The sequence below is a fragment of the Monodelphis domestica genome, chromosome 3 (assembly GCF_027887165.1).
Source record: "Monodelphis domestica isolate mMonDom1 chromosome 3, mMonDom1.pri, whole genome shotgun sequence".
Lineage (NCBI taxonomy): Eukaryota > Metazoa > Chordata > Mammalia > Didelphimorphia > Didelphidae > Monodelphis > Monodelphis domestica.
In genome coordinates this window covers 232,696,508-232,723,609 of record NC_077229.1, presented here as the reverse complement: position 1 = coordinate 232,723,609, position 27,102 = coordinate 232,696,508, and the positions used below count along the sequence as shown (strand labels likewise).

General features: G+C 39.1%; 2 protein-coding genes across 7 annotated transcripts in view; one reads left to right on the top strand and one right to left on the bottom strand.

Annotated features, from left to right (window-relative positions):
- Positions 1–13,162: 13,162 nt before the first annotated feature.
- Positions 13,163–26,463, bottom strand: PTGR3 (prostaglandin reductase 3). Of its 6 annotated transcripts, none has more exons than XM_056823575.1 (3): positions 26,351–26,463; positions 21,953–22,183; positions 13,163–14,281 (listed from the first exon to the last, which is right to left on the bottom strand). In XM_056823575.1, the coding sequence occupies exons 2-3, from the start codon at positions 22,117–22,119 to the stop codon at positions 13,357–13,359; spliced, it is 1,092 nt and encodes a 363-aa protein (XP_056679553.1). In that variant the 5' UTR covers positions 22,120–22,183; positions 26,351–26,463; the 3' UTR covers positions 13,163–13,356. The 6 variants fall into 6 exon arrangements, with proteins under 6 accessions (XP_056679553.1, XP_056679550.1, XP_056679552.1 ...); XM_056823572.1 differs by having other exon boundaries at positions 26,346–26,416; XM_056823574.1 differs by lacking the exon at positions 26,351–26,463 and adding an exon at positions 23,345–23,474.
- Positions 23,622–27,102, top strand: part of TSHZ1 (teashirt zinc finger homeobox 1) — a 93,872-nt gene continuing 90,391 nt past the window's right edge. The window contains exons 1-2 of the mRNA XM_056823571.1: positions 23,622–24,841; positions 25,201–26,273. Coding sequence (XP_056679549.1) covers positions 26,234–26,273 — 40 coding nt within the window. The 5' untranslated portion in view covers positions 23,622–24,841; positions 25,201–26,233. The remainder of the gene's footprint in view (positions 24,842–25,200; positions 26,274–27,102) is intronic.

Genomic DNA, 27,102 nt, shown 5'->3' with positions numbered 1-27,102 from the left:
CAGATCAGCATTTAGGGTAGGCTAGGCAGTCTCCTTACCTCTTTCCCTTCCACATTTCCCTCCTTTTACTTATATTCTAATTAAACAAAATTGTTAAAAGCTGCTAATAGTTTTCCTGACTTAAGAGATAATAATTGTTGACCACTTTTTTTTATAACTCTTAGTCAAAAACACCAATTTAACCATTATAGTGTGAAGTGTTTTGTAATTGTGTTCATACAATTCCTGCATTTTTCTTGGAAAATTTTTCCCAAATATTTTATTTTATCTAGTGTGATTTTAAATGGAGTTTCTCTTTCTAAATCTTGCTGCTGAGTTTTGTTGGAAATATATAGAAATGCTGATGATTTATGTGGATTTATTTTGTATCCTCCAACTTTGTTAAAGTTATTAATTATTTAAACTATTTTAGTTGATTTTCTAGGATTCTCTAAATACACCATCATATCATCTGCAAAAAGTGGTAGTTTCGTTTTTTATTCCTTACTTAATTTAGTAGATGGTGTTCCATAATTATTGTGGCTAAAATTGTAACACTATGAGGAATGCAAGGATGAACCCTTTCAACTAGGAGAGATAAATTTTGGATAACAGACATACCTGGCTATAACTGAAGCCCTTCCAGTTTAATAAACATATCCTAGTTTGTTCTTCTACAAGGTAGAATTTGAGAATCTATGTATACCTTCATGCCATGATAAGGCATTGGACTAGGACTTTAGTTGAGGAATAATAGTTTAAGAGCATATATATTCCAGGCTGCTAGCTCATTCTGTCAAATATGATATCTCAGATGTGGCACCAAGGAACATGTAATAGATGTCTTTACAACATTATCTTTCTTGGGACTAAAAAAAGGACTGTCCTCACATGAATTTGTATTAGTAACTCATTATTGTATTCACTAGTTTTACTCTGATGTCTCAGACTATGTCAGCTGACTACAATGTACAATGACCTACCACAACAAAGTGGTAATTGGTATGTATTAACAGTGGGATGTGTCTATTAGTTTAAGGACCGGATAAACGAAATTAAGAGAAGATCTTCACCAGAAGGTGATTTGGAGCAGTTAATTTTGGAGCACCATGAAAATTCACTAAACTTTCTTAAAGCACCAAATAGTTGAGCTTTGCAGTAGTAGAGGAGGAACCTATTATAGATGAAATCTTAGCTCCTTTGAAGAAGAATACATTATTGATCTGTCATCCATGAATTTAAAACATTTTAAAGTCTACTTTTATTTTTAGCCATTCCCATCTTTTGGATTCCATATATTGAATATATATTTTTAAACCCTTACCTTCTGTCTTGGAGTCAATACTGTGTATTGGCTCTAAGGCAGAAGAGTGGTAAGGGTTAGGCAATGGGGGTCAAGTGACTTGCCCAGGGTCACACAGCTGGGAAGTGTCTGAGGCCAGATTTGAACCTGGGACCTCCCATCTCTAGGCCTGACTCTCTAGCTGCCCCCCCCATATATTGAATATTGACAGTGTGAAGTAATAATTTTTATCTACATAGCTTTTGCACATTTATATAGCATTTATACATTTATATAATGCCTTAAATTTTATGGAAGGTTCTATATATGTTATCTCATTTGAAACTAGTTTTCTTGTTGATGTCCAGTTTTTTGGAGGTGATAGCAGCACATTGGACCAATGACTTCAAGATAATTATTGCTGCATATATGATATAAAATATAGACTTATATGTGTTTATTTTAATTTGTGTAGGATTTTCCTAAAGTCTTACTCCAATATTCACTTGTAGTTTGGAGTTTTTATTTTTCACTTTTTTTTTAAACCCTCACCTTCCATCTTAGAATCAATATTGGATATTGGTTCTAAGGCAGGAGAAGGGTAAAGGCTAGGCAATGGGGGTTAAGTGACTTGCCCAGGGTCACACAGCTGGGAAGTGTCTGAGGCCATATATGAACCTAGGACCTCCCATCTCTGGGCCTGACTCTCAATATACTGAGCCACCAGCTGCCCCCTAGTTTGTAGTTTTTAAAGACTATGCCAATATAGAGAAAGATCTGTTAGGTCTTATGGGAATCACCTAAATCACCTAAAGCAGAGTATATTTTATTCCAAGTTCTTATTTTATTGCAAGTACATACATATTTTAAATATAGTTGGTTTTTTCTTTCATGCTTTTCTTTTAAGATAGCTTTGGTTTTACTATTCAATTGGTAGCATGTTTCAAGAATTTCACTGAAAAAGGAAAATCACCAACTGGTGCCAGATCAACTGGCTGAGAAACAGTAAACCAATCATCTTCCTTCTTGGAAGCCAGGGAACTTCAAAACATGATGTAGGATGAAACCTGTTCTTCTTGGATATCAATCATTATTTGGCAGGTGAATGGCAGGTTGCTGGAAGAGAATGAACTGGAGAAAATGGAAAGTTAAAAGAAAATAAATGGCAAATAGATATTTTCTATTTGATTTACTCTGATTCTTTAATGCTATAATATCAGTTTATGGCTAGCTTAATAAATGTAGTTCCATCCTTAGAAACTACTTATATTTTGTTTAGCTACAAATATTTCTTTCATCTTTCAGGACACATGTTTTTTGGTGTGCTAGCAACCAAAGTGAAGCTTAACCATCCAATTCTTGCACTTTAGAAGGAATGTTATTTATTTATTTTATTATTATTTATTATGTTTATTTATGAAGGGATGTTTATGGGGAAGCAACAAGAGGTAAACATCTAAATATTTTGAGTTTATTAATGGGGAAATGGGTTAGGAATGAGGGTAACAAGGAGAAGGGAAATTTCTAAATCTATCCCCCAAACTACTATCCTATTGACTAACTTCCTAAGCTAAATAAGCTACGTTCTCCCCCCCACCCCCCAACAGAACCTCACAAACAGAGTCCGAGTTTGGGCCAAGATCCCAGAGGTAAAGTCCAAATCTGTTCCCAGTAGAGATTGTTGGTCCTTTTCTTGATCTTTACTCAGCCCCCAGCAGCCTGTTCAAGCAGTCTCCCTCAAGCTGGTATCTTATAGGGGCCAGATATCTTGTAGATAGGTGGAAATTACAGCTACAACCAAATCTTCAGCAAGAAGACTTTTCAGTTGGGACCACACCTCCCCTTGGAATGTTGACCCAGGCTCTCTTGAGGTTCTGTGTCACATGTCTCTGTCAGTCAAAATACAGTCTTTCTTTGCTTACTGCAGTAGGAACTTTATCTAAGATCCAGGGCTGGTCAGTTGACACTAAGATTTTCTTTATATTTCTCTTAAGAAATTCCTTTATTGTGATTATTTATGTTATATTGAAAAGCTCTGGTCTAGGACAATATCTCTTTCCTCATTAAGGGAAAGTACTTTTGTTGCTACATTTTTCTCTTTCTTTTTTTTTTAATTGACTTTTCCATGAAGTCTAAGTGTATGGTATTATGACTCCTTTTAAGTGACCTGATCAAGAAGAAATATGAAAAGCTTATTAGGACAAGGTGATTTTCCCTCTTCAGTAGGCTAATTGTAAGACGTCATGCTCATTAAGGATTTTGAGAAGCTCCAAATGAGAATTACCAATATATACTACATGGTACAACTGTGGTGCAAGCATTGATATTTAAATGGTGATATTCAGGTGAGAGGGTGACTGGAACATTGGTACAATGAAAAACTGACCTAAAAGGCACAAAGAAAATAGTGATTCTGGGAAGGAACTTCTCATGCTGATTTGTGGGATATCAGAGGGGCAGTTTTGCATAGTAGATAGGGCTTGGCAGAGAAGAGGTCTTTAGCAATGAGTTGTTGAATTGACTGGGGAATTAAATTGGATTGTCTTGGTGATGGGAAGGCCTAAAGGTCAAGCACTATCACTAGGTAACCATGAGTAAATTTTATAACCTCTTAATGTTGCAGGCAACATTCTAAGTGTAAGCTATGGATTAATTTCTATTCAAGCATAAATGGAGGGAATTTCCACACTGGGAACCCCCATATTGATGAAATCACAACTCTGAACTTTGTGTCCTGATGTCTGATGAAACCACAGTTCCTTCTCCTCCTTCCCCAAAGCTCAGCCTCAATTTAGAAAGGCCTATCTGTCTATTTACGGAACCTGAAGTTATATATACATCTTTTGACATATAATTTTAGGCAAGTCAGATTTCCTTTTGATGTCTCCATATTTTGCCACCAAAGGGCTATGAGTATCACAGTGTATGCAAGCTCTTAGGTACTATGGTCAGATTCCTTAGAAGTGCAAAGGAAGGTTGATTAATTTAAAGAACTTATAATGTGGCTATAAAAGGCAGCCAATTTCATAGCTATATCAAGCTTTTGCCTTTAGGAATAATACCTTCTATCCTTTTTTCTTTTTCTTTTTTTTTTCAGGTTTCGTTCCAAAGAAATGTGACCTGGTCTTCTGTAAAACAGAAAGGTCTTTGAAGGCAGAGTAACCTAGTGGAAAGAGCCTTGGGACCAGAACTGACCCGCTGTAACCTAGTCTTTTCTTTTCAACAGACTAAATATGTTTCTTTGAGCAAACAAATTTTTTTAGCCTCAGTTTTCTCAACTTTAAAATTGGTATGATAATATCTTCCCTACCTACTTAACAGGAATGATTAAAGGGGGCTTAGTACAGTGGGATAGAATGTTTGGTTTTAAGTTAGGAAACACTGGGTACAAATCCCCCCTTAACAATTACTAGCTATGTCACTATGGATATCTTCACTTCCTTGTGACTCAGGCAATTCCACAGGGATTATCTAGTAATTCCCAGGTGGTTTGGAACCTACATTGATGGAAAGCATCCCATCATGATGAAATAAAAGGTCATAAGATCATAGATCCAGAGGTGGAACGAGACATCGAGAAGTGGAAAGAGACTTTAAGGATCATATCTAATTCCCTCATTTAAGAGATAATGAAACAGACCCACAATGGAACCAAGGCAGCATTAGCAAGAGGGGGCAGGGCTAGGGTTAGGGTCTCTGATGCCCAATTCAGCAATCTTTCCACTGTAAAATCCTTACCTACCACGAGGACAAATATAGTATTCTCTGTGACCACATTAAGGCTTCAAGGGAATTCAAGATATTGCTCAGGGTGTCAAATAAAAGATATTCCCATCATACCTATATTTAAAGGCATTTGAAGATAATTATACAATCACAGCAGTTCAGGTTTACTTATTGCCCCAAACTGGGATTTTCTCAGCTGGGGTGATATATTGAAACTAAACTGATATTTGGGCTTCTTTCTTCTCTGCTTTATTGGCTCTAACCAGATGTATCTGGATACAAGTCATTCTCCAAAGAGTTACTTTGAACAAAACCCTAGAGTGAACAATTCAATTTCCAAATGCAAATTCTACCAATGTATAAAGGGAACATTATTGTGACCTGTTCCAGGTGAGAAATAAGGTTTGCTAGAAAATGTGATTGCCTTTGACATCCCTGTTCCCTGTGATGTGGTTGTTCAATGATGAGGGAAAAAATGCTGCGCTACCGGGAGAGGATTTGTCCATGTAAAGTTCAGAGTTTATGTTTGTTATACATAAATTTAAGAGAAAAGTAGATTTAGAGAGCATATAGAAAGATCCAAGTGTTCAGTGCCATATAATTTCACATAGTTTCTGTACTTCATTCTAGGTGATTTCTCCCTCCCCATTTCCTCATCTCTTCTCTAAATGACATTTCTTATGCTATTCTCAGTCTAGTCAGGATCTGTGTACATATTTTATAACTTTTCCTTCCAGTAGATTATAAACTCCTTGAGGGCAGTGAGTGATTAGCTAAGTGGGTTCTACCCAGTATGCACCTAATACTCATTGAATGAAAAGAAAGAACCAGATTTTTATTAAATGCTTCTTGAGCCTCTGAAGTCTTCTCTTAATGTGCACCCCATTTCTTTCCTGGAAACCAGACACACACACACACACACACACATATATATATATATATATATATATAACAAATAAAAAGTCTTATAATAGGCTACAATATTCGAAATGCTATTTGGATTCAGAATTCTAATAGAGACATAAATTGATAAATGCTTGGGAGGGACTTTATAAATTATCTAGTCCAACAATTTTCAAAGTGAAACCAGGGTGTCCTTGAAATCAGAACTATTTTTGTAGTATTACCTAGACATTTTAATTTCTAATATGGTTGATATTGACAGATATAATCCAAATAATCAAAAGCTCTTTTGGAGATCCCAAAGAATTTTTAAGAGTGCTAAGGAGTGCTGAAAAAGAAAAGTTTGAGAACCACTGATCTAGTCCAACTCTCATTTGATAGAAATTAGGTGGGAACTAATTTCAAAAGAAAATTGATCATGAATGTTAGTTGTATATTTGGTTTTCTTCTCAGTTCTAGGATAAAGATTGACACCAGAACATTGCCATCTTCTTAAATTCAACAGCATAAACATAAACAATAGATTTGGAAATATCAGATGGTAATGATTATGACAACAGAAAGGCTGGAGTCTGCATTTTCTTAGAGGAAATGACACATAGATAGCTTTTTTGGCATTTTGTTTTATTGGAGTTGCAAGTGTAAAGTTACATGAGACATCTGCTCCACCCCCCAGTCTAAATTAATGTTCAATTCAGTCCATCAATAAGTATTTATTAAGCATCTACTATGTGCTAGGCACTGTGCTAAGTGCTGGTAATATTAAAAGACAAAACAAAGAAAAACCAAGTCCCTGCCCTCGAGTAGCTTACTTTTTCACTAAGAAAAACAATGCAGAAAAAGGGTGTTTCTGGGGCCTGGTGGAATAGTGCAGAAAGCCAGAGTTCAACCATTAATTTCAAGTCTTTTGTTTTCCAAAGAGCTGGTGGAATCCTTTGATCTTTTCTTGAAATAAAATAGGATTCCAACTCTAATTGGAAAAAATCCTAGGATTAAGAACCTTAAAGATCATCTGGTCCAAAACTCAAATTGAAGCCCAATCCATGGAGAAGAAATGACTTGCTTAAGAAACAGGTAGAAATAGAACCAGGATTCAAACTATATTCAAAGGACTGTGATGTTTTTTTTTCAGTTACAGTAGCTAGATGAAGATGATTTTTTTTAAACCCTTACCTTCCTTCTTGGAATTAATACTGTGTATTGGTTCCAAGGCAGAAGAGTGGTAAGGGCTAGGCAATGGGGGTCAAGTGACTTGCCCAGGGTCACACACCTGGGAAGTGTCTGAGGTTCGATTTGAACCCAAGACCTCTCATCTTTAGGCCTGGTTCTCAATCCACTGAGCTACCCAGCTGCCCCCTAGATGAAGATGATTATTGCGCTTTTATTCTTTTATTTAAAGTTGTTATACACACACACACACACACACACACACACACACACACACACATACATACATACATACACACATATTCCTGCTAAATAATTATGTAAGCAACACAAAGGTTTATAATGAATCTGTTCTCCATTTTATTTTTTGGACAAATGCCACCAATCACCTACTGGACAGATGCACTAAAGTTACAAAAGGGACAATAGAGAGGTAATCTGTTGCAGTGGTATCAAGGTTTAGGAGCACACTAAACCAAACATAAGGGTCCTTGAAAGCCACAGATTGACAGAGAAAACTATATATTAACATTATCCATGTTCTACTATATTTATATTTATTTTGTTAACTATTTCCCAATTAAATTCTAACCTGATTTGCTACATTATGGGCCACATGGAGGTCTCTCAAGGCAGCACCCCTGACATCTCTTTTGTAGTATTTGGAAAGCAGCCTGAGAGTCAGTAAATAGAACTAGGTGCTAATCATAGCTCTGCTGTTAATTTGCTACATGACCCCTGGGTTCTAAGGATCTTGGATATAGAGCCAGAAGTGACCTCAGAGGGCATCTAGTCCAACCCTGCTCATTTTGCAGATGAGGAACCCGAGACCCAGGAAGACTAAGTTTCTTGCTCAAGATCCTAAGAGTAGTAACAGAAGAGGGATATTTGAATTGTCACATTCTCTGACTCAATGGCCAGTCTTCCTTCCACATCATTTGTGGCTTCAGTATGGACTTTTCCTTCCCTGTAAGACAAGGGGGTTAGATTTCATTGGTGTCAAACTCAAATAGAAATAGATCCCTGCAGGCAGCATAATGACTTTGAAAACCTAACATTAAAATTAACTAGGTGGCCCAGTTTATTGAGTGCAGAGCTTGGAGTCAGGAAGACCCGAGTTCAAATTTGAAGTCAGTTAGCTGGGTAACCCTGGGCAAGTCACTTAACTCTCTGTCTTACGTTTCCTTATCTGTAAAGTGACCTAGAGAAGGAAATGGCAAACTACTTTGCCAAGAAAATCCCAAATGGGGTCACAATATAGTGGACACAATTGAATAACAAAAACTTTTATTCTGTAAAATATTTCCTAATTAAATTTTAATCTGGTTCTTTAGCACTTGGGAATTTTGTATTAAGTTTGATACCGTTAGATTAGATAATATCTGTTTTCTTTCATCTTAATGCTATATATATATATATATATATATATATATTTATCTGCTCAAGCAGTTATTTATAGACAACTATCTCTACTGCAGGTATCAAGCAGGCTTGTCTATTGTCATTTCCTACCCAACACTAAGAGGACAAAATGCCTTAGGCACAAAATACCCTGAATAGACATTTAAGACCCTCTCTACACTTTCCTCTGACCAAAGGAACTGTTTGGAGTCACCCATCTCCTCATCTGGGGGTACAACAAATACTATTACCTCCTCTGCTATCTTGCTGTATGTGTTTATGAAACATTTCTTTAAACTCTGGGCAGGAATGATTTTAAAAAAAATTGATAGTACTAGTAGTCAGCAGGGTTTGTTTTAATTATTATTTTAATTTCATGTTGGCAGAAAGACACTGTAACATAGTGCCTTTCCAGGGAAACTTTTACTTTTGGGGGCAGTTGGAGCATTTCAGTTTTTGGCTTTCTGCCTCCCAGAACATATGAGGTATATATTAGTATCCCTAAACTGTTCTTCAAGTTATACTTTACTGCTTGGAGAATTCAGGAAAAATTTCATGAGTCTGCTATTTCCCCTAGGGGTACCCTTTTAAACTACTAGAGAGTTGATCCAAAAAAAAAAAAGACAAAAGACAGTTTTATTTATCCTGCATCATAGTTTTGAATCTAAGGTAGCATCTACTTAAGTACATTTTTGGTCATGGTAGTGATATCTCATCATTTATTTAAATCTAGTTAAGAGAATTGCACATCAATCCTAGAACACATATGTATGTATTTATACATAGATGCTTGCGTACTATTTCCTTTCCTTTGAAAAAAACTATCTTGTAAAAAATTACATGGATTAATACATTTCTTTTCAGTCAATAACATTTCATGTACTTTCCCCCTCATTTTCCATACATTGTCCATACAAAATCAATAAAGAAAACAACTACCACAATAATCTGTAGATTATTTCTTGTGTTCACAAGCTTCCTTTCCTACCCTTCCTAGAAAAGATTTCCAAATTTGGTCCTGTTCTCTTAAGATTTTCTCAGAATTTAGATGGAAAGAAAAATGCTGATTAAGAAAAATTTGCTAATTTGTTAATAGAGAAAAAGGTTACTTTAAATAATCAATTGGTGAGCTTATTTTCATCCAACAAGATAAGGTAGAGAAACATACAGAACATTTGTAGACGTCTGAAATTCTGTACCTAGGCTACGTTTATGATGTTTTCCTTTGGGAAAGTATCATCATATAATTCTGGTTGTGTTTATCCCCCTATTTATATTTGGTTCTGAAAGTTTTTCATTATATGTTTTGGTTGGTCTTGATCTGTAACTCCAATTAATGACATTCATCACATGTGTCTATATACTGAATTGCTTTTAATAAAGGAAGGAAACCCTATTGATGCCATTCACTCTCTCTCTTTCTTTTAATAAGCACCAATCTATGGAATTCATGTTAATTGGTATCTGTGAAGGGGTTAAAATACTACACAGGTACAGATCCGGTGGCAATTACAAATGTTACTCAAATAAAAGCCAGAAACAGGAAGCCCCAAAACTGGTCCCTGAGGCAGGCATCTGTCTTAAATGATATCATTTGTCAAGTTTCCAGAATCTTGTGGTTGTGGACACAAAAAAGAGTTCTCTGTTGTACTCAGGACATTACATACTTATTAGCTCGAATGTTCCTGAAGTACATAATACAGGATTTTGTTTATTTGTTTAATAAAAAGCAGCTACTTGCCATTGCCTCATGTAGCAGATAAATGCAGGATACATTAGTCACCATTTAAAGACCCTTCCCCCAGTTTGATAGAAATATTGAAATAGTTTTCAATTGAAGCCTTTTCCTATAAACTATATTTTGAAACTTCTCTGGGTCTTTTCTTTATAATCCTTTCTGCACAACGTGCATTATTTGGTTTTCCTGCTGAAGTAGACTGAACTTAATAAGATAGTTATAATAAAAAGAACCCAATGACATTTGTTTAGTTGGTATTTTTGCATGTAAAAAATGCCCAAGAAGTCACGTTTCATTTTCAGAAGCCTCAGCCTAATTGTAATTAATTGTTGAAAAGCCTTCATTTCTCCACATAGCAAGTGTACGAGAGACGAGCTCCCCCCACGCTGCCCTGCCAATGACCTTAAGGCTGACGTGAAGAGGAGGCCACACTGAGAATTGAGAAATAATTTATCCACCATGATTGTTCATCCCTAGTCCCTTCTCTAAAACAAAGACTGACAATTGCACTGAATTATGAATGGTAGTTTTTGTGATATGTAATATTGTCCAGTAAGGAAGGTGTTTAGACCATCAAACTCATTTCATTTAACATTAGAGACTGGGTTTGAACCATGATTTCAGAAGAGAGAAACTGATGCTGAACTGTGACCTTCAATTTACAAATCATTTTTCAAAAGAAAAAAAGTTTAAACACATTTTTGGTATTATTTGAATGGGTGAAATCATCCATTTATTATTATTTTTAAAGAATAAATGAAAACAACATGCACTGTAGTTTCCCACTCTTGGTGCATGGAGGTGGGGGTGGGATGGGGTGGGGCACCATGAGAGTTTCATTTTATATTTTATTTTAAACCTGGGTGTTTGAGTTTTCCTTCTTCTTACAGAGCTGAATTTAGCACATCCCCTTGAAACATAATAAATTTCTATTCTGTAGCTTAAGGGATCCATCAGTTAAAAATGTTAGCCTTTCATCTTTATTACCCACCCATTAAAATGAAAGAAACCGGGACTCACTTCAGTTTAGAAGAAGCAATTTAGTTGGTAATGTCCTTACTACTCAAGTCTTTACAAAGGGAGAAAGTGCATTATTGCTTATATTCACACATCTATCTGCATAAGAAGCAACTAAACCTTTCAGACACATACTATGTTAAATTTAATCATATTCTTTGATTAGATTATTTTATTACATTTTTCCATCACCAGTCATTTCCTGTCCACATTTACATTCATAAAACCTGTTCCCCCCTTCCCCCCACCCCCTTTTGTTTGTTTGTGTGTCTAAAAGCAAGAAAAGCAGACTCTTTCCGTTTTGCTACAGCTGTTAGATCTGAAAGGGACAGATTAATAACCAACGTCCACATTGGATGGGGTTTTCTTGTACATTGCACCAGTAACCCTTTGCTATAATGAGGACACAAAGAGCCTCACATGAGGCTGCTCCTCTTCTTCATAACTCAAAAGCGTCACAGTGGCAATAGCCTCTAGTGCTATTTGTCTTTAGTGCAGTTGTGACACTTCGGCGTGATCCATAATTTGGCAGCTATTTACCGTGACATTTCCCTTCAGTGCAGCCATAACATTCAGTGAAGCCATTATTTGGTTCCATTTACCATATAAATTGTATTGTTGTGCATGCATGCTAGCAGCTACATTAGGTACCTGAAAATGAGTAAATCTTGTAAAATAGATACTAACAGCCATTCAGCAGGAGAATTTCTTTCCTCTTTAGATTGAAGGGAGGAAAATAATATTTTCAAATATGGTTACAAACTTTTCCCTGAGCAACTTTAATTATACTGTACATGATGGGACAGTTACACTTGTCTACAATACTTTGAGAAAAAAATGACGACCTGGTAGAGAACTACCTTCATCTGGACAGGCATTCTGAAATTCCAGCACAATTAAATTGGAAGCAGGTTCATTAGTGTGTGGAAGGTTAAAGGCAAGTCCATAAGCTCCAGATGTGTGTGATTTAGAAGAGATGGAAGTACATAACCAGTTTCTGATGACATTCATTGTTCCTTGCCATAGGAGGTGGGTGGCTGCAGCAAAGTGTTGGTGGTGACTGGAAGGGTCCATCCCTTCTTACTTACATCAAAAAATTGCAATTTGGCCTACCAGAACAGACACAGCTTTACGTGTTTCTGTTCCGCACAATTATGGTTACCCCCACCCTCCTGACCCCTGGTAAATTTTGCTCCTAAACAAATTATTTTTAATCATTTAATTACCTAATGTACACACAACTCTTTAATATACCTTCGTTATCCAATAATAAAAAGTCCATTGCTATTAAATGCTTTTTTGTTTACCCACATTATTTCTTCCCTTGTATCTTCTGTATTTTATCATTTTTTAAACCGCTGATGTACTTTTTTTTTCCTCCTGTGAATATAAAAATTTATGATCTTTTATTTTCCTCTAATTCTTCAGAATGTCCTTTATAATTAATTCCCAAACTTTTTTTTAAAAAGCAGAGTTTCCCCTGCCAAATATGTTTGTGTGAAGTGGAAATAAAGGCCTTTAGGTAATATGCTACACTTTAGAAGTATAGTTACAGGTACTAAGAGAATCACTTCCCCCTTCCTTGGAAACCTCCAAAATTATTTGATTAGTTCTTTTATTTATCAGTATTTATAAGGTTGAGCTTTTATTTCTTCCTCTCTCTCCAAAATGAGTGACTCAAGTGTTTAGAATTTTTTACCTATAAATGCCTCTAAGGTATGGAATACTTTTTAGCACAAACATGAAATGGTAACTAACGAAAATAAAAAGAAAAACAATTTAGTGTTTTCAAAATTCATTTTAAATCTCATCAAGCTGAAGAAAGACTTATCAGAGTAGATCATGCATCAGCAATTAAAACAGATTCTCAGAACAATTGAAGAATCTGGTATGAAACTGGTCCAGACTGTAAGTATATAAGCTAAGGAATCAAACGCAGGCACTTAATATTCTCAGCCATCGACACATTTTATTTAAACTCCTTGTTTAAGTGAGAAAAGGGGAGAAACCTGTTCATTAACACCTTATTGCTTTTCTAAAAAAATATTCTATCCATTACCTACTAAAATAAATTGTTTTTAGTAATTCTGGGGCATAAAGTGCCCATTTTCTTTCTCTTTTGATTTATATCATTGTTCTGTTTTTACAGCTTACTGTTGACAGAGTGAGGTAATTCAACTACAATTTTTCCAATGTTTTTTCCCATGTACATGTAATCTACAGCACGGAATACCGACTCCAAGCCAGTAAACTTGCCCTCTGGAGACAAGTCTCCAAGGTCTACCTCACAAACCAGTTCTTGACTTTCAAACATCTTGAGCAAGTGGTCCATGGCTTTTTGGTATTCAGAAAAGTAATGGTTCAGGAAGAAACCTTGGACACTGGCAGATCTCTTCAGCAGTTTGCCTGGCAAAGTCCCTGCTTTAATGGGCGAAAGGCCAGAAGGAGTTTGGTAGCCAGAGATAAACCCAATAATTATCAAGCGCCCTTTGATAGCCAAGGCATTTACAGCCAAGTCAAACATCTCTCCACCAACAGATTCATACACTACATCCACACCTTCTGGGTACTCCCTTTTAAGGACAGCCCCAACATTCTCAGTCTTATAGTTGATGGGAAGGTCACAGCCGAGAGACTTCAGAAAATCAGACTTTTCAGCAGAGGAGCAAGTTCCAATTACATGGCATTTTGCCTTCTTTGCAAGCTGCACGGCAAACTGTCCAGTTCCTCCAGCTGCGGCTGTTACCAAAACTTTCTTCCCTTCAGACAATTCTCCAAGCTCCTTCAGGCTGATGTATGCGGTAGTGCCACTTATGAGCAAAGTAAGGTACTCAGGTTTCACCGAGGGTACTGGAATTGCACTTTTGGCGGGCACAACTGTATATTCAGCAAAAGAACCAGGTGTCATGTAAGCCACAGCTTGGCCAATTGTGTATTTGGCACTAGCAGTGAGGCCTAAGGCTACTACCTCACCGATACCTTCAAAACCTGTATCAAATGGGATCTTAACTGAAGTGCTATACCGACCAGCTGAGTAGTTTATGTCAGATGCATTAACGCCAACAAATCTAGAAGAAAACAAAAATGGGTTAAGATATTTCCTTTGTTAAGAATTTTAGATGCCATGTGGAAAAATGTTTCTGATTAAAGCTATTAAGGAAGGGGTACCCCCTCGATATACTTTCAGATAGATTTGGGAAAAAAAGACACCAAAAAACAAAAACCAACCCAGTCCTGCTATTAAAACTGAAAAGGAAATTAAACACACATTAGTACAACAGTGATTTTCAATCAAGCTTTTGGCATACTTTATAGTTTCATCAGCCTAGAAATGGTTCCACATAATTTTTGAAACTCAAGGAAGTTATTTTTCCACAGCATGCCAATTTTTAAAAAAAGGAAGAAAAAAAAGAAAAAAAACTCAAACCTTTAAGTCTTCCTAAGCCTTACACTATGTAGAAATTTCATATATTGGTATAGCTTGGAAATTAATAGACTTCTTACCAAAGATATAAAAGCAACACTATGGGATAAGCATATATAAAGAAGCAGATTTTGGCATATTGATTTTGGCAACATATTAATACTTCAGATATTATTAATGACAATTATATTATTCAGGATTGATGTGATGTACAAGGTCATTGGCTACAGCATATTATTGTGGAGTTTTTAAAAAATGTTGGAAGTGGTTACAGCAAAATTTTTTTTATTTCATGAATTCCAGTATAAAAAAATAACCAATTTGATTAATTAAATCAAAATAGTCTCATATACATTTGCTATGTTGAGTACCCAGCATTTTTAGTCTTTTTCAGATGAAATAGAATGCAGTTCTCTCTCTCTCTGTATATAAATACACACATACACACACACACACACACACACACACACACATGAAATATCCTGTTTTTTCCCCAATGAAAGGCAGAAATATTACATGATTAATACCAGATGAGTGCTTTCATTTTGGTATCAGGATTTAATTGAATTGGAGGAGCTTTATTTTTAAAGCATTTTTCACCTTAGTAAATTAGTAAAGCTTTTAACAAAAATATCTTGATATATAAAGAAAAAAGAATTAGATAACCAGAATTAGAAAATGCCAAGAAGCAACTCAGGTATGTTACTGAAAAACTTTAAAAATAAAATTTAAAAATAGCATATCTACTTGTAGCAAAATGAAAAGATTACAGTATCCAGTGGCATGCAGAAATCTGTGGAAGAATACCATTTCCAAAGGATTCATTTCATTTCTAATGGTCACAGTAAACAAAACTGTCCAGGGCAAGAGTGACAAGTAACACTCAAATACAGCCAATAAACTTTGTGCTTAAAAATGCTATTTGTTTCTATATTTTCTACATATACACATATATTCACACAAACATTGATATTCACTTATATAATGAGATCTCATAAATTATGTTTTTGTTAAGTTGGTTACGGAAATCAGCAAAACATACAAAGGGTCTTATTAACCTGCTACTGCATTTCCGACATCTAATGCAGAATGAAAAGAGTTTAAATGACGATTTTTTCCCTTTTTCTAACTTGGCCCAAGATAACTACATTCTATTTTTAGAGATGAAAAACAGCTGTCATCTTGCCTTTAAATTTACAGTTCCCAAGGTCTGTTCTCACCTACTCCATTCTCTTTCCCACTCCACCTCCAAAAAGAAGGAAGAAAGAGAAAGAAAGGAAGAGAAAGAAAGAAAAGAGTAGCTTTTAGAAAAAATTGGCCAGTCAGACCATCACAGAGAGATGTGATGATAACCAAGTTGCAAGGTTTATTGGTATTTCTGCTTTAGACTGAAAAGACAGCTTCAAGGGGAAGCTTATAGCAAGTAAAGTGAAGATTTTTTTTTTTTTTGTGGGAAGGAGGGGGTCACTACTGTTGTTTTCTTCTCTTTGCCTAGTTTCTCAAAATTAACCCTTCCTATGCTGAATTCTGGTTCAATACCCCAAAATGTTGCTTTAGCACTGGTTTATTTAATATTCACCCCTACTTCTGCAGAGTCCTAAACTGAGTAGTAGTGATTTTGATGCTGTGAGATCTCTCCCAGGAGACAGGCAGCCTTTACTCTAACCTTCTGACAAACTACACCACACCCTATAGATTTCTTTCAAACCCTACAACTCTGTTGCTTTTCAGGTGTCTGGGCACATTTGAATGGGAGTGGAGGGGAAAAGCTGAAGATGAAGATGAGAAAAAACCTCCTCCTATTTTGCCCACCCTGTCTCTATAACAGTCTGGTCACCCCCCCTCAGCCTTATTTCCCTATTCTACTCAGAGGGGAAGATAAAAGGGGAGAGCAGCAGAGAAAAAAAAATCAATCAAGAGTCTTTTATAAAAGTAAAAAACGTGGAGCTGGAGATATGTGAAAAATATTTGGAAGTCTTTTAGTTGAGGAAATGGCCTAACACTACCTTCTTGGGCTCCAGCTAAAAAGTAAAACAACATCCCAAAATAATTATGATATTGACAACTATATTAGGTTAGTAACAATAACAAAGACAAGCCCAGCTGTCAAATCTTTCTTTTTTTTTAAACTTCCATACACCATCAGTGGTGGCACTAATCCTACTCTCCTTGTCCATGGGGGGGCTGGCATTGCTTGAAATCCTGATCTCTAGGTAGTCCCAGAGGAAGGAGATGAGATTGGAAAGGTAGGGATTTAAGTAACAGAAACAGGGCATGAGACGTTCTTGATTTTTGTTATCCATCTTATTACTATCTCAAATGACTTCTCAACCCTCCTTTTGTGATTATCCCCCTTTCTCCATTAAAACTACCGCAAGCATTTAAAACAAGAATCAAATATTTAAAGTTTGATCTCTGACTAATGAGACAGGTGTCATGCTGGGCTGGGACTCCAGGAAAAAGGAGAAGATGGGCAGGTAGTTAAGGATGTTAATGTTAGGGAGAGGGTGAGGTAAGAACCCTTGGAGTTACAGAGACATTTCAATGCATTTCAACACTTTAGACCTTCCAATATTCTCCCTTCTAGTGACCACTTTCAGCTATAATTCCATAGTGAGGGAAGTCCTGCATCTTTTCTGTGCCTCAGCACAGGAGAAACACGATAAAGAGAGGGAAGGGTATGTATATGTTCGTGTGTGTTTGGGGGTGGTGGTGGTGGTGGTGAAAAGAAACAGAGAGCACGTGCTGGGGTGAGGTTGAGGAAAGAATCAGGTCAGGAAGCCAAAGCTTTTTTTTTTTTTTAATCGGGTCTGCAAAAACACATGAGCCTAGCAACTCTGAAGTTTTCAGTGAAACCCAAAAGGAGAATGGGGTGAAGGAGTGAGGAGGGAGGTGCGGTGCATTCACTGTACACTCTGTCAGTCTTTTGACTTTAATTTTTGGTTTTGCTGTTCTCTCTTCCCGCCCCCCTCCTCCACCACACTCCAGTCTTTTAAAGCTGCTTCCTCCGTGTGAAAAGATTCTTTGGGCCAGTGGGCTACCAACCCTCTTATTATCCAATCCACATATTTTCCAATCCTCCCAGAAGTCCACCCTAGACATCCTCCAGTGAGGGTTTACCCTCCCTTCTTTGGTTTTCCCCTCCCCACATTCAGATGATCAAATGCAGCAGCTGAAGGGAAGCATATTGTCCACAGGGAGCCCTTCCTACCTTACCTTGCCATTTGAGGGGAGCCAAGAGAGGTTCTCTTAGCCCACTGGACACCTTCATTTAATAACTAGAAACAAGTTCAAAAGCAGGAAGAAAGAGATGAAAAGACTGGAGGAGGGGGGAGAATCGGGATTGGTAAAGATAGAAAGTAAGGAAACTGAGGTAAAGAAATTCTACAAGGGGGTTGCAATAGTTTGCTATCAGTTCTATTTCCAGCACTTTTTCCCAAATTAAAATGTGTTTATTTTAATGTATGAGTCTAGCAGCTTGATTGTATCGGCTTTCTAAAAAAAAAAAAATTGAAATTTGGAAGTACTAGAAAAAAAGCCCAGGTCTCCCTACCCCCCTTTGCTGGTTTTTCCCAAATAATTATACACTCTTCTTGAGTCACTCAGTTTATTTATACTAAAAAGTGTTGAACCCCTTCGTCTTGTTTATTGTGAAAATAGGGCGATCCTGTAGAGGGGAGGGGAAAACTAATCTATTAGCAAAAACAAAACCCTAGACCGAAATCCAGAGCAAAAGCCCTAAACACAGGGAGACAAAACAAAGTCATCCACAGACCATTAAAAAAAAATGCCAGTCTTAATATTTTTTTTCCTTTCTGTGATCACGAATTAAAACTAAATCTCATCACTTTCTTGGATATTTTAATACATTTTCTGATTAATTATCTGCAATCTTAGCAAAGAAATCGTTTAAAAATATTTTTGAAACGAAATTGTCATCTTTTTGCAAAAAGCTCAAGGGCAGGATATAACACAAACTAGGGGTGGTTTTTTTAAACATTGATACAGAAAGAGGGGGGCAGAGGGAGTTGTCCTCCACAATATAACAAGGGAAGGGGAAAATTGGAAAATGTCTCTCTTAGCATAAATATATACCTTAAGGATTTTATGCCCTTTCACCCTTTTGAAATGACAAAGTTTATTGTTCTAAATCGATTTCTGGTTTAAAAGCATTTCTCTTTTAATAAAGATTTTAGATGTTTTTCAGTTCTTTTGCAATAAAATGGGCGAACGGCTCACTACCTCCAAAAAAAAAGTTCGAAAGAAAAGAAAAAGCAAAACATCTTGTATATTTATAAAAAGGGTAGCGGGGCATAAGTGTTAAGTCATCAATTCCAAAGCATATTTTATAATAAAAATGAGGGTTGTTTGCATAAAATTTCAATCCATTTTAACATTCAATCAAAATTAACATTCATTGTTCAGGAGGTGGAATACAATTAAAGTGAACAAAACGCCAATAAATTATTAAAACTACATTTTATTTTAAAAAATCTTATATGAGGCTATCTCAACTGGAACTGGCTTGCAAGGTTAAGTGAATTGAGGGATTTTTCCTACCCTTTGGGGGAAGGAGCTGATTTTCCAAAGGGGAAGCGACAGGGAAAGAGAGAGGGGGGCGTCGTGTGGGCGGAGAGGGACGACTTGGCCCTTTTCTCTTCCTGTGGCAGCTCCGGAGGAAAAAAACCGGGTAGTAACATTTTAAAAAAAAAGTAAATATGTATAATAGAAAGATACTTTGTATTTGAAAGAAAAATTAAAAGGCTTTCAGTCCAAGCTGGTGACCTCCAATCTTGTGATTTACATTCCCATAAACTGATATCTGGGATACTAAGTTACTTAAATCTTTGGGACTAACTTCTGTAACCCTCATTCGGCAGAGCTGTCCCCTCAGTGTACTGGGCACTACTAGAAGGTGCCTGAGAAGTCCCAGGGGAAGAGGGAGACAGAAGAGGGGAGGGGTCTGACAGGGAAAAAATACACAAGTAACCTGTTAAAATTCATAGGTGGTGGTGAAGGGGTTGGGTGGTGATGATTGCAAAACAGCAGCTTGTCCCATCTGAGAGACCCAAAGCCCTTAGTAGTTTGTAAGTCTAACTTTCCAATTTCTTACTTCACTTTCATTCCCCTTCCGCATTCAAAAAAATGAGATTATATCCAGCTTTTGGGTGTTGAAGGTACTTGGCGTTTTCAGCCATTGCTGTTTTCTGTAGGAGTGGCAACTAGCCAGCCTGAACTCTCAATACATCGGGTTAAAGTTTTACAGGACAATTTAGCCTCCACTCCAAGAATGGTTCTCATCTCTGCTTCATTCCCATTTATACGCATACACACATACACACATACATACATATACAAGTGTGTTTATATGTGTGTGTACACACACACACACCTTAAATTCAAGAACAAAACCATTTTTCTTAAACTTGGATGAGTGGGTTCTCTCCCTAATCTAGTTCCTCCCTTTAAAATCTAAAGTCTGAACATTTCATTACAAAATGAAGTAGGCTCATCATTACAATGCCATTTCCAAAGTTGCAAACTTGATAATTAAAATCTCCCGAACAACCAGACACAACAGATAAGTCCTTACCCAACCCAAACCATAAGCCTCCAACCCCTCCCGACTCTGAATCAACCGTTGCATTCCCAACAGGATTTCCATAAGTTTTACCGCTCCCACTCCCCTAACGGTCTATTTATCATTCTAAGACTTCCTAAATCATTCAGAACTGTTTTAAAGCCTAATACTATTTATAAAATGGAGAGATAAAAAGTCACACCAGGCGCCTTAGGTAAAAATATATTCTGTTCTTAACATTTTAGTTTTGTGTGAACCAATCTCGAGATCGGACCACAATATTTGCAAACACAGTATTTAAAACACAGTAAAATCTCCGCTTAACCCTCTCAGATCCCCCTCTATATGCCCATTTCAGTATAAACACGAAATCCCCATAACAATTCAAGCTGCATTTCACCAATACAGAGATGCTTCCTCAGGTCTACATTTTCTGAAAAGTGGTACAGTCATAGAGTTTGATGATGACACTGTAGGAAGAAGCCTACTTACAGCTAAAAATCTTATAGCTTATGGGAATGAGGACCAGAGTAATGACAATGATCGAGACCGCCATGAGTGACAGTGACAGGATGGCACTGACAGACTATTTGGGAGTCCTCTCACTTCCTGTTGATTCACTACTTACTCAAGGTTAGTGAGGTGGAGAAAACATTGAAAGGGGTGAGGATGGAGGGCACAGGGTTGGAAAAGATAGACACCAAGTGGTAACAAACAGAGACTTTTCAGAGGATGTGTAGGCAATCGTAAAACATGTGCACCCAGCAAATGCACTTATGCCCAGTGTATTCACAAAGGAAAAAAAACACCACAAAATATCAAAACTCGACCGTAAATCCTGCAGATGATAAAGACACAACAGATACGGGGGTGGATGCATCAGAACCAACACGAAGAATGCATGGATTTTATACAATACAGGGGTGGACAATAACCAAACAACATTGATAAAAAGCACATAGCATTGGCAGATTACATCAACACACTTACAACACAGACACATAGCAAAGCGGCTACAAACCTGGGAGGGAAAAAGAAAAGACATCCTGCTTTCTCAGCCTCTTCCTGTATACTTTACATGAAATCGTTGGTTTATTTCCGTGTAGTGCTTTCCCATTCTTAAGGATTATAAGTGCAATAATGTGTGTATCATGTGTGATTGAGTGTGTGCATGTGTGAGTGTGGTGGGACGGGAGGGGAGCTTCCCCTTCTGAGTCCCGTTTGTTTTATTTTGGGGGTGGAGAGGGGAGGAGTAAGGAAGAGAGTGGGGGATGGGAGGGGAATCCCAAATTAAAACAGCCCCGAAAGTATCAGGACATTCTGGCAGCAGATATTCACAACAACAACAATAAAATTAAATTAACATTCGCCAGATGGCGGCTGGTACAACTTTATAGGATCATAGTAAGTCAGAATGGGTGTAAGCGAGAGAGAGAGACACTGAGAAGGAATGAGAGAAGGGAGAGAAAGGGGGTGGGGGGAGAATAAGAGAGGGCGAGAGACCAACGGAGGCTGAGACAGAGGATGGGAGGAAGAGAGAGACAGATCGTTTCTTTTTCTTTTAAAGAGATTGGGAAATTAAGAGGAAGATAAAAACAGAGAAAAACAGGGCCATATGTTTGCTAAAGACCAGAATTCGGGAGTAAACCAGGGTAAGAGTCGAGAAGGGAAGAAGGGGAGGTCTTAGTAGGGTAGGGGAGAGAAGGCTGGGGAAGGAACCCCTCTCCAGCTCACCTGTTTCTGACGAGGAGGTCTCCGTCCCCTGGGAGGGGCACCGGGGAATCCCGAAGAAGGGTAACGGCTTCTCGGAAGTTTGAGCCCAGCTGACTCACCACGAGCTTCTGCATGAACTTGGGGATGGAAGAGCCCTGGAAATCCAGAAAGTGGCGTGCGTAGGACATGTCCACGATAGGCCGGGCGGTGGCAGGGGTGGTTGGCAGCCAGGAATCGGCGTGGCAAATCGGCCTGCAGGGTGGCGGCGGCGGCGGCTGCATTAGCAATGGGGAGCCCCAATGCCTCGGCCACAGAAAAGCCCTACTCCTTACACTTGCAGCAGACGCAGCCGCCGCCACCGTAGTGGCAGGAGCAGCAGCAGCAGCAACCGCCCTCATCGCCCCCCAGCCCGCGACCTCCCGTCTTCCCTTCTCACCTATACAACCTTTGCCCAAATCCCCTCCCCCTCTCCTACATACACACACACACTCACCCCCCACCCCCACTCTCCAACCTCAGCTTTTCCACAGCCCAGAAAAAGCTGTTTCTCTCCACAAACCGCTCCCCCCTGTAGAGGCAGGTCTGTCCCTCCTCCACAACCCTTAGCTGTCCTCCCCGACTTTGACTCAACCCCCCTCTACTTCTTCCTATTATCGCCCCCACCGAATTCCCTCCCTAACTCCTTCAGAGACAGAAAAGGGTCCAGAATTTCTCTTCTCCCTTTCCCAAAAGAGATTTGTGTATGTAAATACAGCCTGCGCAATGAAGCCACCCCGCAGCCTGTTGGCGTCCTCCTAGTGCAAAACCCGGCTGCACAACTCGGAAACAACAGACAACGCCCCCAACCTCCACTCCCTCCCCCTCCTCGTAAGATTTTCAGTAATGTCTCGAATTTGAAATGACCAAGTTCAGTTCGCTTGTACCGACCCGGCTTAAAAAAAAAAAAAGCCAAAATAATCTCCTTTAAAAAAAAAAGTCATCTTGCTAAACCTCTCTTTGGCTGTCGCTGTTTCAGTGTGTGCGTGTGTGAACGCGGTTGTGAGAACCTAAAATCCCAGACACACCACGACACACAACCACCCTACACTAAACAAATCCCCAATAGCCCAGACCAGCGGAATGGTGCAGCCAGGGGGGCTCTGCTAATGTTTACTGGAGAAAAAATGTGCCCCCCCTCGTTTCCTGCACCCTCCACCCCCTCTGCAAATCCTCTTCTCCTTTAATGTTTCTGATTTGTTTTGTTTTGAAATCTGCACGCCAAGGGATTCTCTCTTTCCACCCCTCCAAGAAACGCGCCGGATATCCCTACTCTTCTGTACAGTCCCCGGATTAAAAATACAATAAAAAAGAGACGGATTGCACTCCTCTGAAAAGAAAAGAGAGAGAAAACAAAACGTTAAAAGATCAATAAACCTAGAGTGGAGAAGTTGCAGCTAATCTAATGTTGTTATTAGGAGCTGCTGAAGAGCTGGGGCTGCTGTCACAGGCGCCTCCCCTTCCCGTGCGAAATGTTCACTTCCTTGCAAGGTGGTACGAATCAACCCAGAGCCACTTAGCAACCACCAGCAGAGTGGTGATCTAGGGAAGAGTGAAAGCGTCATAGTTTAGGGAATATTTGCAGCATTTATTCACTATGTCCTTAACTTCTTTTCATAAAGAAAAGAAGGTCCCTGCTGAATATACTGGTAATTATTATTATTTTGGCGTAGAGGGTGCATCATCTATCTTCCCTTGCACTTTCTCCTCCCAACTTCTACCAGGTTTCTATACCAATCCTTTTACTTTTCCCATGAAAGTATTTTTAATAGAGCTACTTTATTTATTTATTTTGGCCCAGATTTCTCGTTTGCCCATTAGTGTTCTAAGTAGCTTCTGCACGATTTGCCGTTGGGAGAAAAAGCACATGTTGGAATACAGTGGGCCAAACTCCCAGAGCACATAAACATGCTGAACTTCTAGGTGGTGATGCAGAGGGAGTTAATTGAATTGGAGATGTTGCAATGATGTATGAAGAGTTCATTTTATAACTGAGCTAGAATGATCTCTAGTACTATGGTGTCAATTCACTTCTTAATTGCATGCTATTGACCAAAAAAATCAATTCACTTTTCATAGAGCAGCCAAATTAAATATTTTCAATAGTCTTCTATGATGAACTAAGTCTATGATCTAAATTTCACATATTTAAGGTAACTAGAAAAATATCTTCCTTTTTTGCAATATATGAAATAGAATTTATCAATATGCCCCCAAACAAACCCCTAAACATCCCCCTCCATCCCACAAACCTAAACACTCAGAGAACAAGTGTGAAAGAGGTGCTATAGTCTCAAAAATGAGTCCCTGTGTGTGTGTGTGTGTGTGTGTGTGTGAAAAGACCATTAGAGAAGCTATAACATGCTTTTTGAACCAGTAGAAAGTAGATCTATAAAGTTGGCTTAGAACACATGGGTCTTAAATAGTATATTAGCAAGTGGATTATAATGACAAAATCCCCAAATGCCTGCCTCACATGTGAAATCTTTTATATGATGTTGTATTAAGACTTCTTTTTTCTGTCATATTGTTTAGCCCTAGGAAAAAAAAAGAAAACAAAGCAATTAAAAAGATTGACAGGTATGGTTTGTGTGAGACCTATTTGTAATTGTCAGGGTGACGTTGGCAAGAGGAGGAGGAGTAAAAACTGAAGCAGGAAAAGCAGCTCGATGTGTCTGTCTATCAGTTGAGACTGTCTGAAAGCTCTGGGATCTGAATGTGTGTTATATTTCACTGAAAAGAGAAGAGAGGGAGAGTGGATCTCTTTCTCTCCCAGGAGTTTAAAGGGGGGGGGGAACAGTTCATGTTCATCTCTCCCACCTAGTGAATGTCTTCTCTTCGCACCCCTCCCCCCTTTTTGCACACACTTTCCCGGTTGGTGGTTTTTTTTTGTGTGTTTTTTGAAAGAGGGGTGTGCTTTTTGTGTTATGTGTGTTTTTTTTTTTCTGTTGAAGATCAAGATCGACCAAAAAGCATGATAAAAATATGTTTTCATTATATTTAGTATTCGAAGAAACTGCGATCTTGGAGGAAAAAAACGGGGGGGGGGGGGGGGAACCACAGCAAGCCAGAAAGTAGTGTTCCGGTGGTGGTGACACTGTTTGATCTGTGACTGTTTGGAAGGTGGAGCAGTGCCTGACATTTCCCATCCGGTGTATGTATGTATGTATGTATGTATGTATGTATGTATGTACGTATGCTTTACTCCTTATTATTTGCTTTCTTGCTCTTAGACTAAGTGCTGGGAGGAAAAGGAGAGACTGGATCGACCTCAGTTGTTGCACGAAGAAAAAGCTATTATCCGCGCAATAAAAACAAATCCACGACCCCTCAACCTATAGAGGGGAAGAAAAAAAGGGGGAGCGGGAGAGAAAGTTGCGCTTTGAGACTCTTTGATCTTGGAGAAAGGCTTGAGGGGGGAGTGCCTGAATTGACCATCTCGTCGCTGTTGTTTTCTCAAGCTCTACCAAGAAGTGATTAAAGCAAGAGAGGAAGAAGAAAAAGGATGGATCCATGCTGCAATTCGAACTGATCTATGCGCGCTGCTTTAAAAAAATACTATTATTGTTGTTGTTGCTGAGGATGGTTTTTCCTGTCTGAAAATTATCTCCAACTGCACCTTTCTCTTGCCCGCCGGCGAGAGACACAAGACGAAAGCTGCTTCTGGATTAAAAAAAAAATACATATATATATAAATAGGAACTTATGAGGAGGGCGAGAAGAAACCTCTGTAAATGAAAACATTTCCTAAGCAAGTTTTTGGAGTGGTGGCGGCGGCGGAAACAGGCAGCGGCGTGCGGTGTGCCTCCCCCCCACCCCACCTCCACGGCCCCCCTCCGCACCCCGCTCGGTACCGCAGGGAGCTGACCGGGGGGGAGACACCAGCCAAACAGAAGAAAATACCACCCAGCCAAACCACCAAACTTTTGTTCCCCCCCCTCCTCTTCCTCCTCCTCCTCCTCCTCCTCCTCCACCTCCTCCTGCTCCTGCTCCTGCTGCTGCTGCTGCTGCTGCTGCTGCTAAGCACAACTAGGAGTTGCATTCTCTTCCCCCCACCCTTCAGTTTTATATTCCTCTCCCCCCTTCCCCCCTCCCCCCACGTTTTCCTCCCTATGTGTATGTGTTTTGTTTCTTCTGCATGAAAAGAGTGGGATTGGAGACGTCCTGCGGAAACTCTCCAGCGGCAGCGGCGGCGGCGGCGGCGGCGGTAGCGGCGGCGGCGGTGGCGGCGGCGGCGGCGGCGGCATTGGTGGCAGCCTCAACAGCATGCCGAGGAGAAAGCAGCAAGCACCCCGGCGCTCCGCAGGTAACACCCCTCCTTCTCCCCCCTCCTCCCCCTCCGGTTCCCCTCTCCTTCCCCCCTCTCTCCCTCACACACTTTACCGCACTCTCTCTCACTGCATCCAAGCAGCCACCAACTCCAGCCAGCACCATAGGGAGCAGCAAGGGCAAAGGAGGGGAGGGGTTAAATAAACCCAGCGCTTCTTCTCCTTCTCCTTCTTCCTTCTCTTCTTTAGCGATAGGTATGGGGCCACCTGGGGGGGGGGGGGGTTTGGAGGCTTTTTTTTTTTTTTTTGATGGGAGGGTGCTAAGGGGAAGTTTTGGTGGTATATGGTGGTGAGGACGAGGAAGCAGACAGGATTATTATGCATTTTTAGGGTTCGAGGTGGCTGGGTGCTTTATTTCACTTTGTTGTGTGTGTGTTTGTGGTGTTTGGCGTGGGAGGTGGGTGATTTTAGTGGCTACTTCTTTTGTGGACGAGGCAGGCAGGGCAGCGCAGTTGGTGAGGTGTGTCATTCAGGGGCTGTCAGCCCTCCATCCCCTTGGTTTTTGCCTACACGTTTTTAGGCTGGGAAAACTTCCTTTTGCTTCATTTCGGGGAAGAGTTCCTGGGAGAGAGGGGTCTGTTTCATTTCTGTGTAGGTAGAGATAAGGACTGAGAAATGTGTATGCTCTACACACATGCATAAGTCTCTGTCTGGGTCGAGTTATAGTCAGATTGGCCCTGCAGGAGAAATGAAGTGTTTATTAATAAATAGCGTGTGCTTAAGAGTGGCATAATGTTGTGACACTAAACCTGATGTGTGGAAGTTAGGTAGACCAAGTGGAAGGGGGAGAAAAAAAAATATATATAT

Coding starts and splice junctions, on each gene's coding strand:
- PTGR3 (XM_001373927.5), bottom strand. CDS start 22,329: ATGAGGGCGGTTGCTGCTGCTGCTGCTCCTGCCACTACGGTGGCGGCG. Junction 14,282..21,952: donor GACCTCCTCGTCAGAAACAG/GTGAGCTGGAGA, acceptor GTTTTCTTCTAG/ATTTGTTGGCGTTAATGCAT.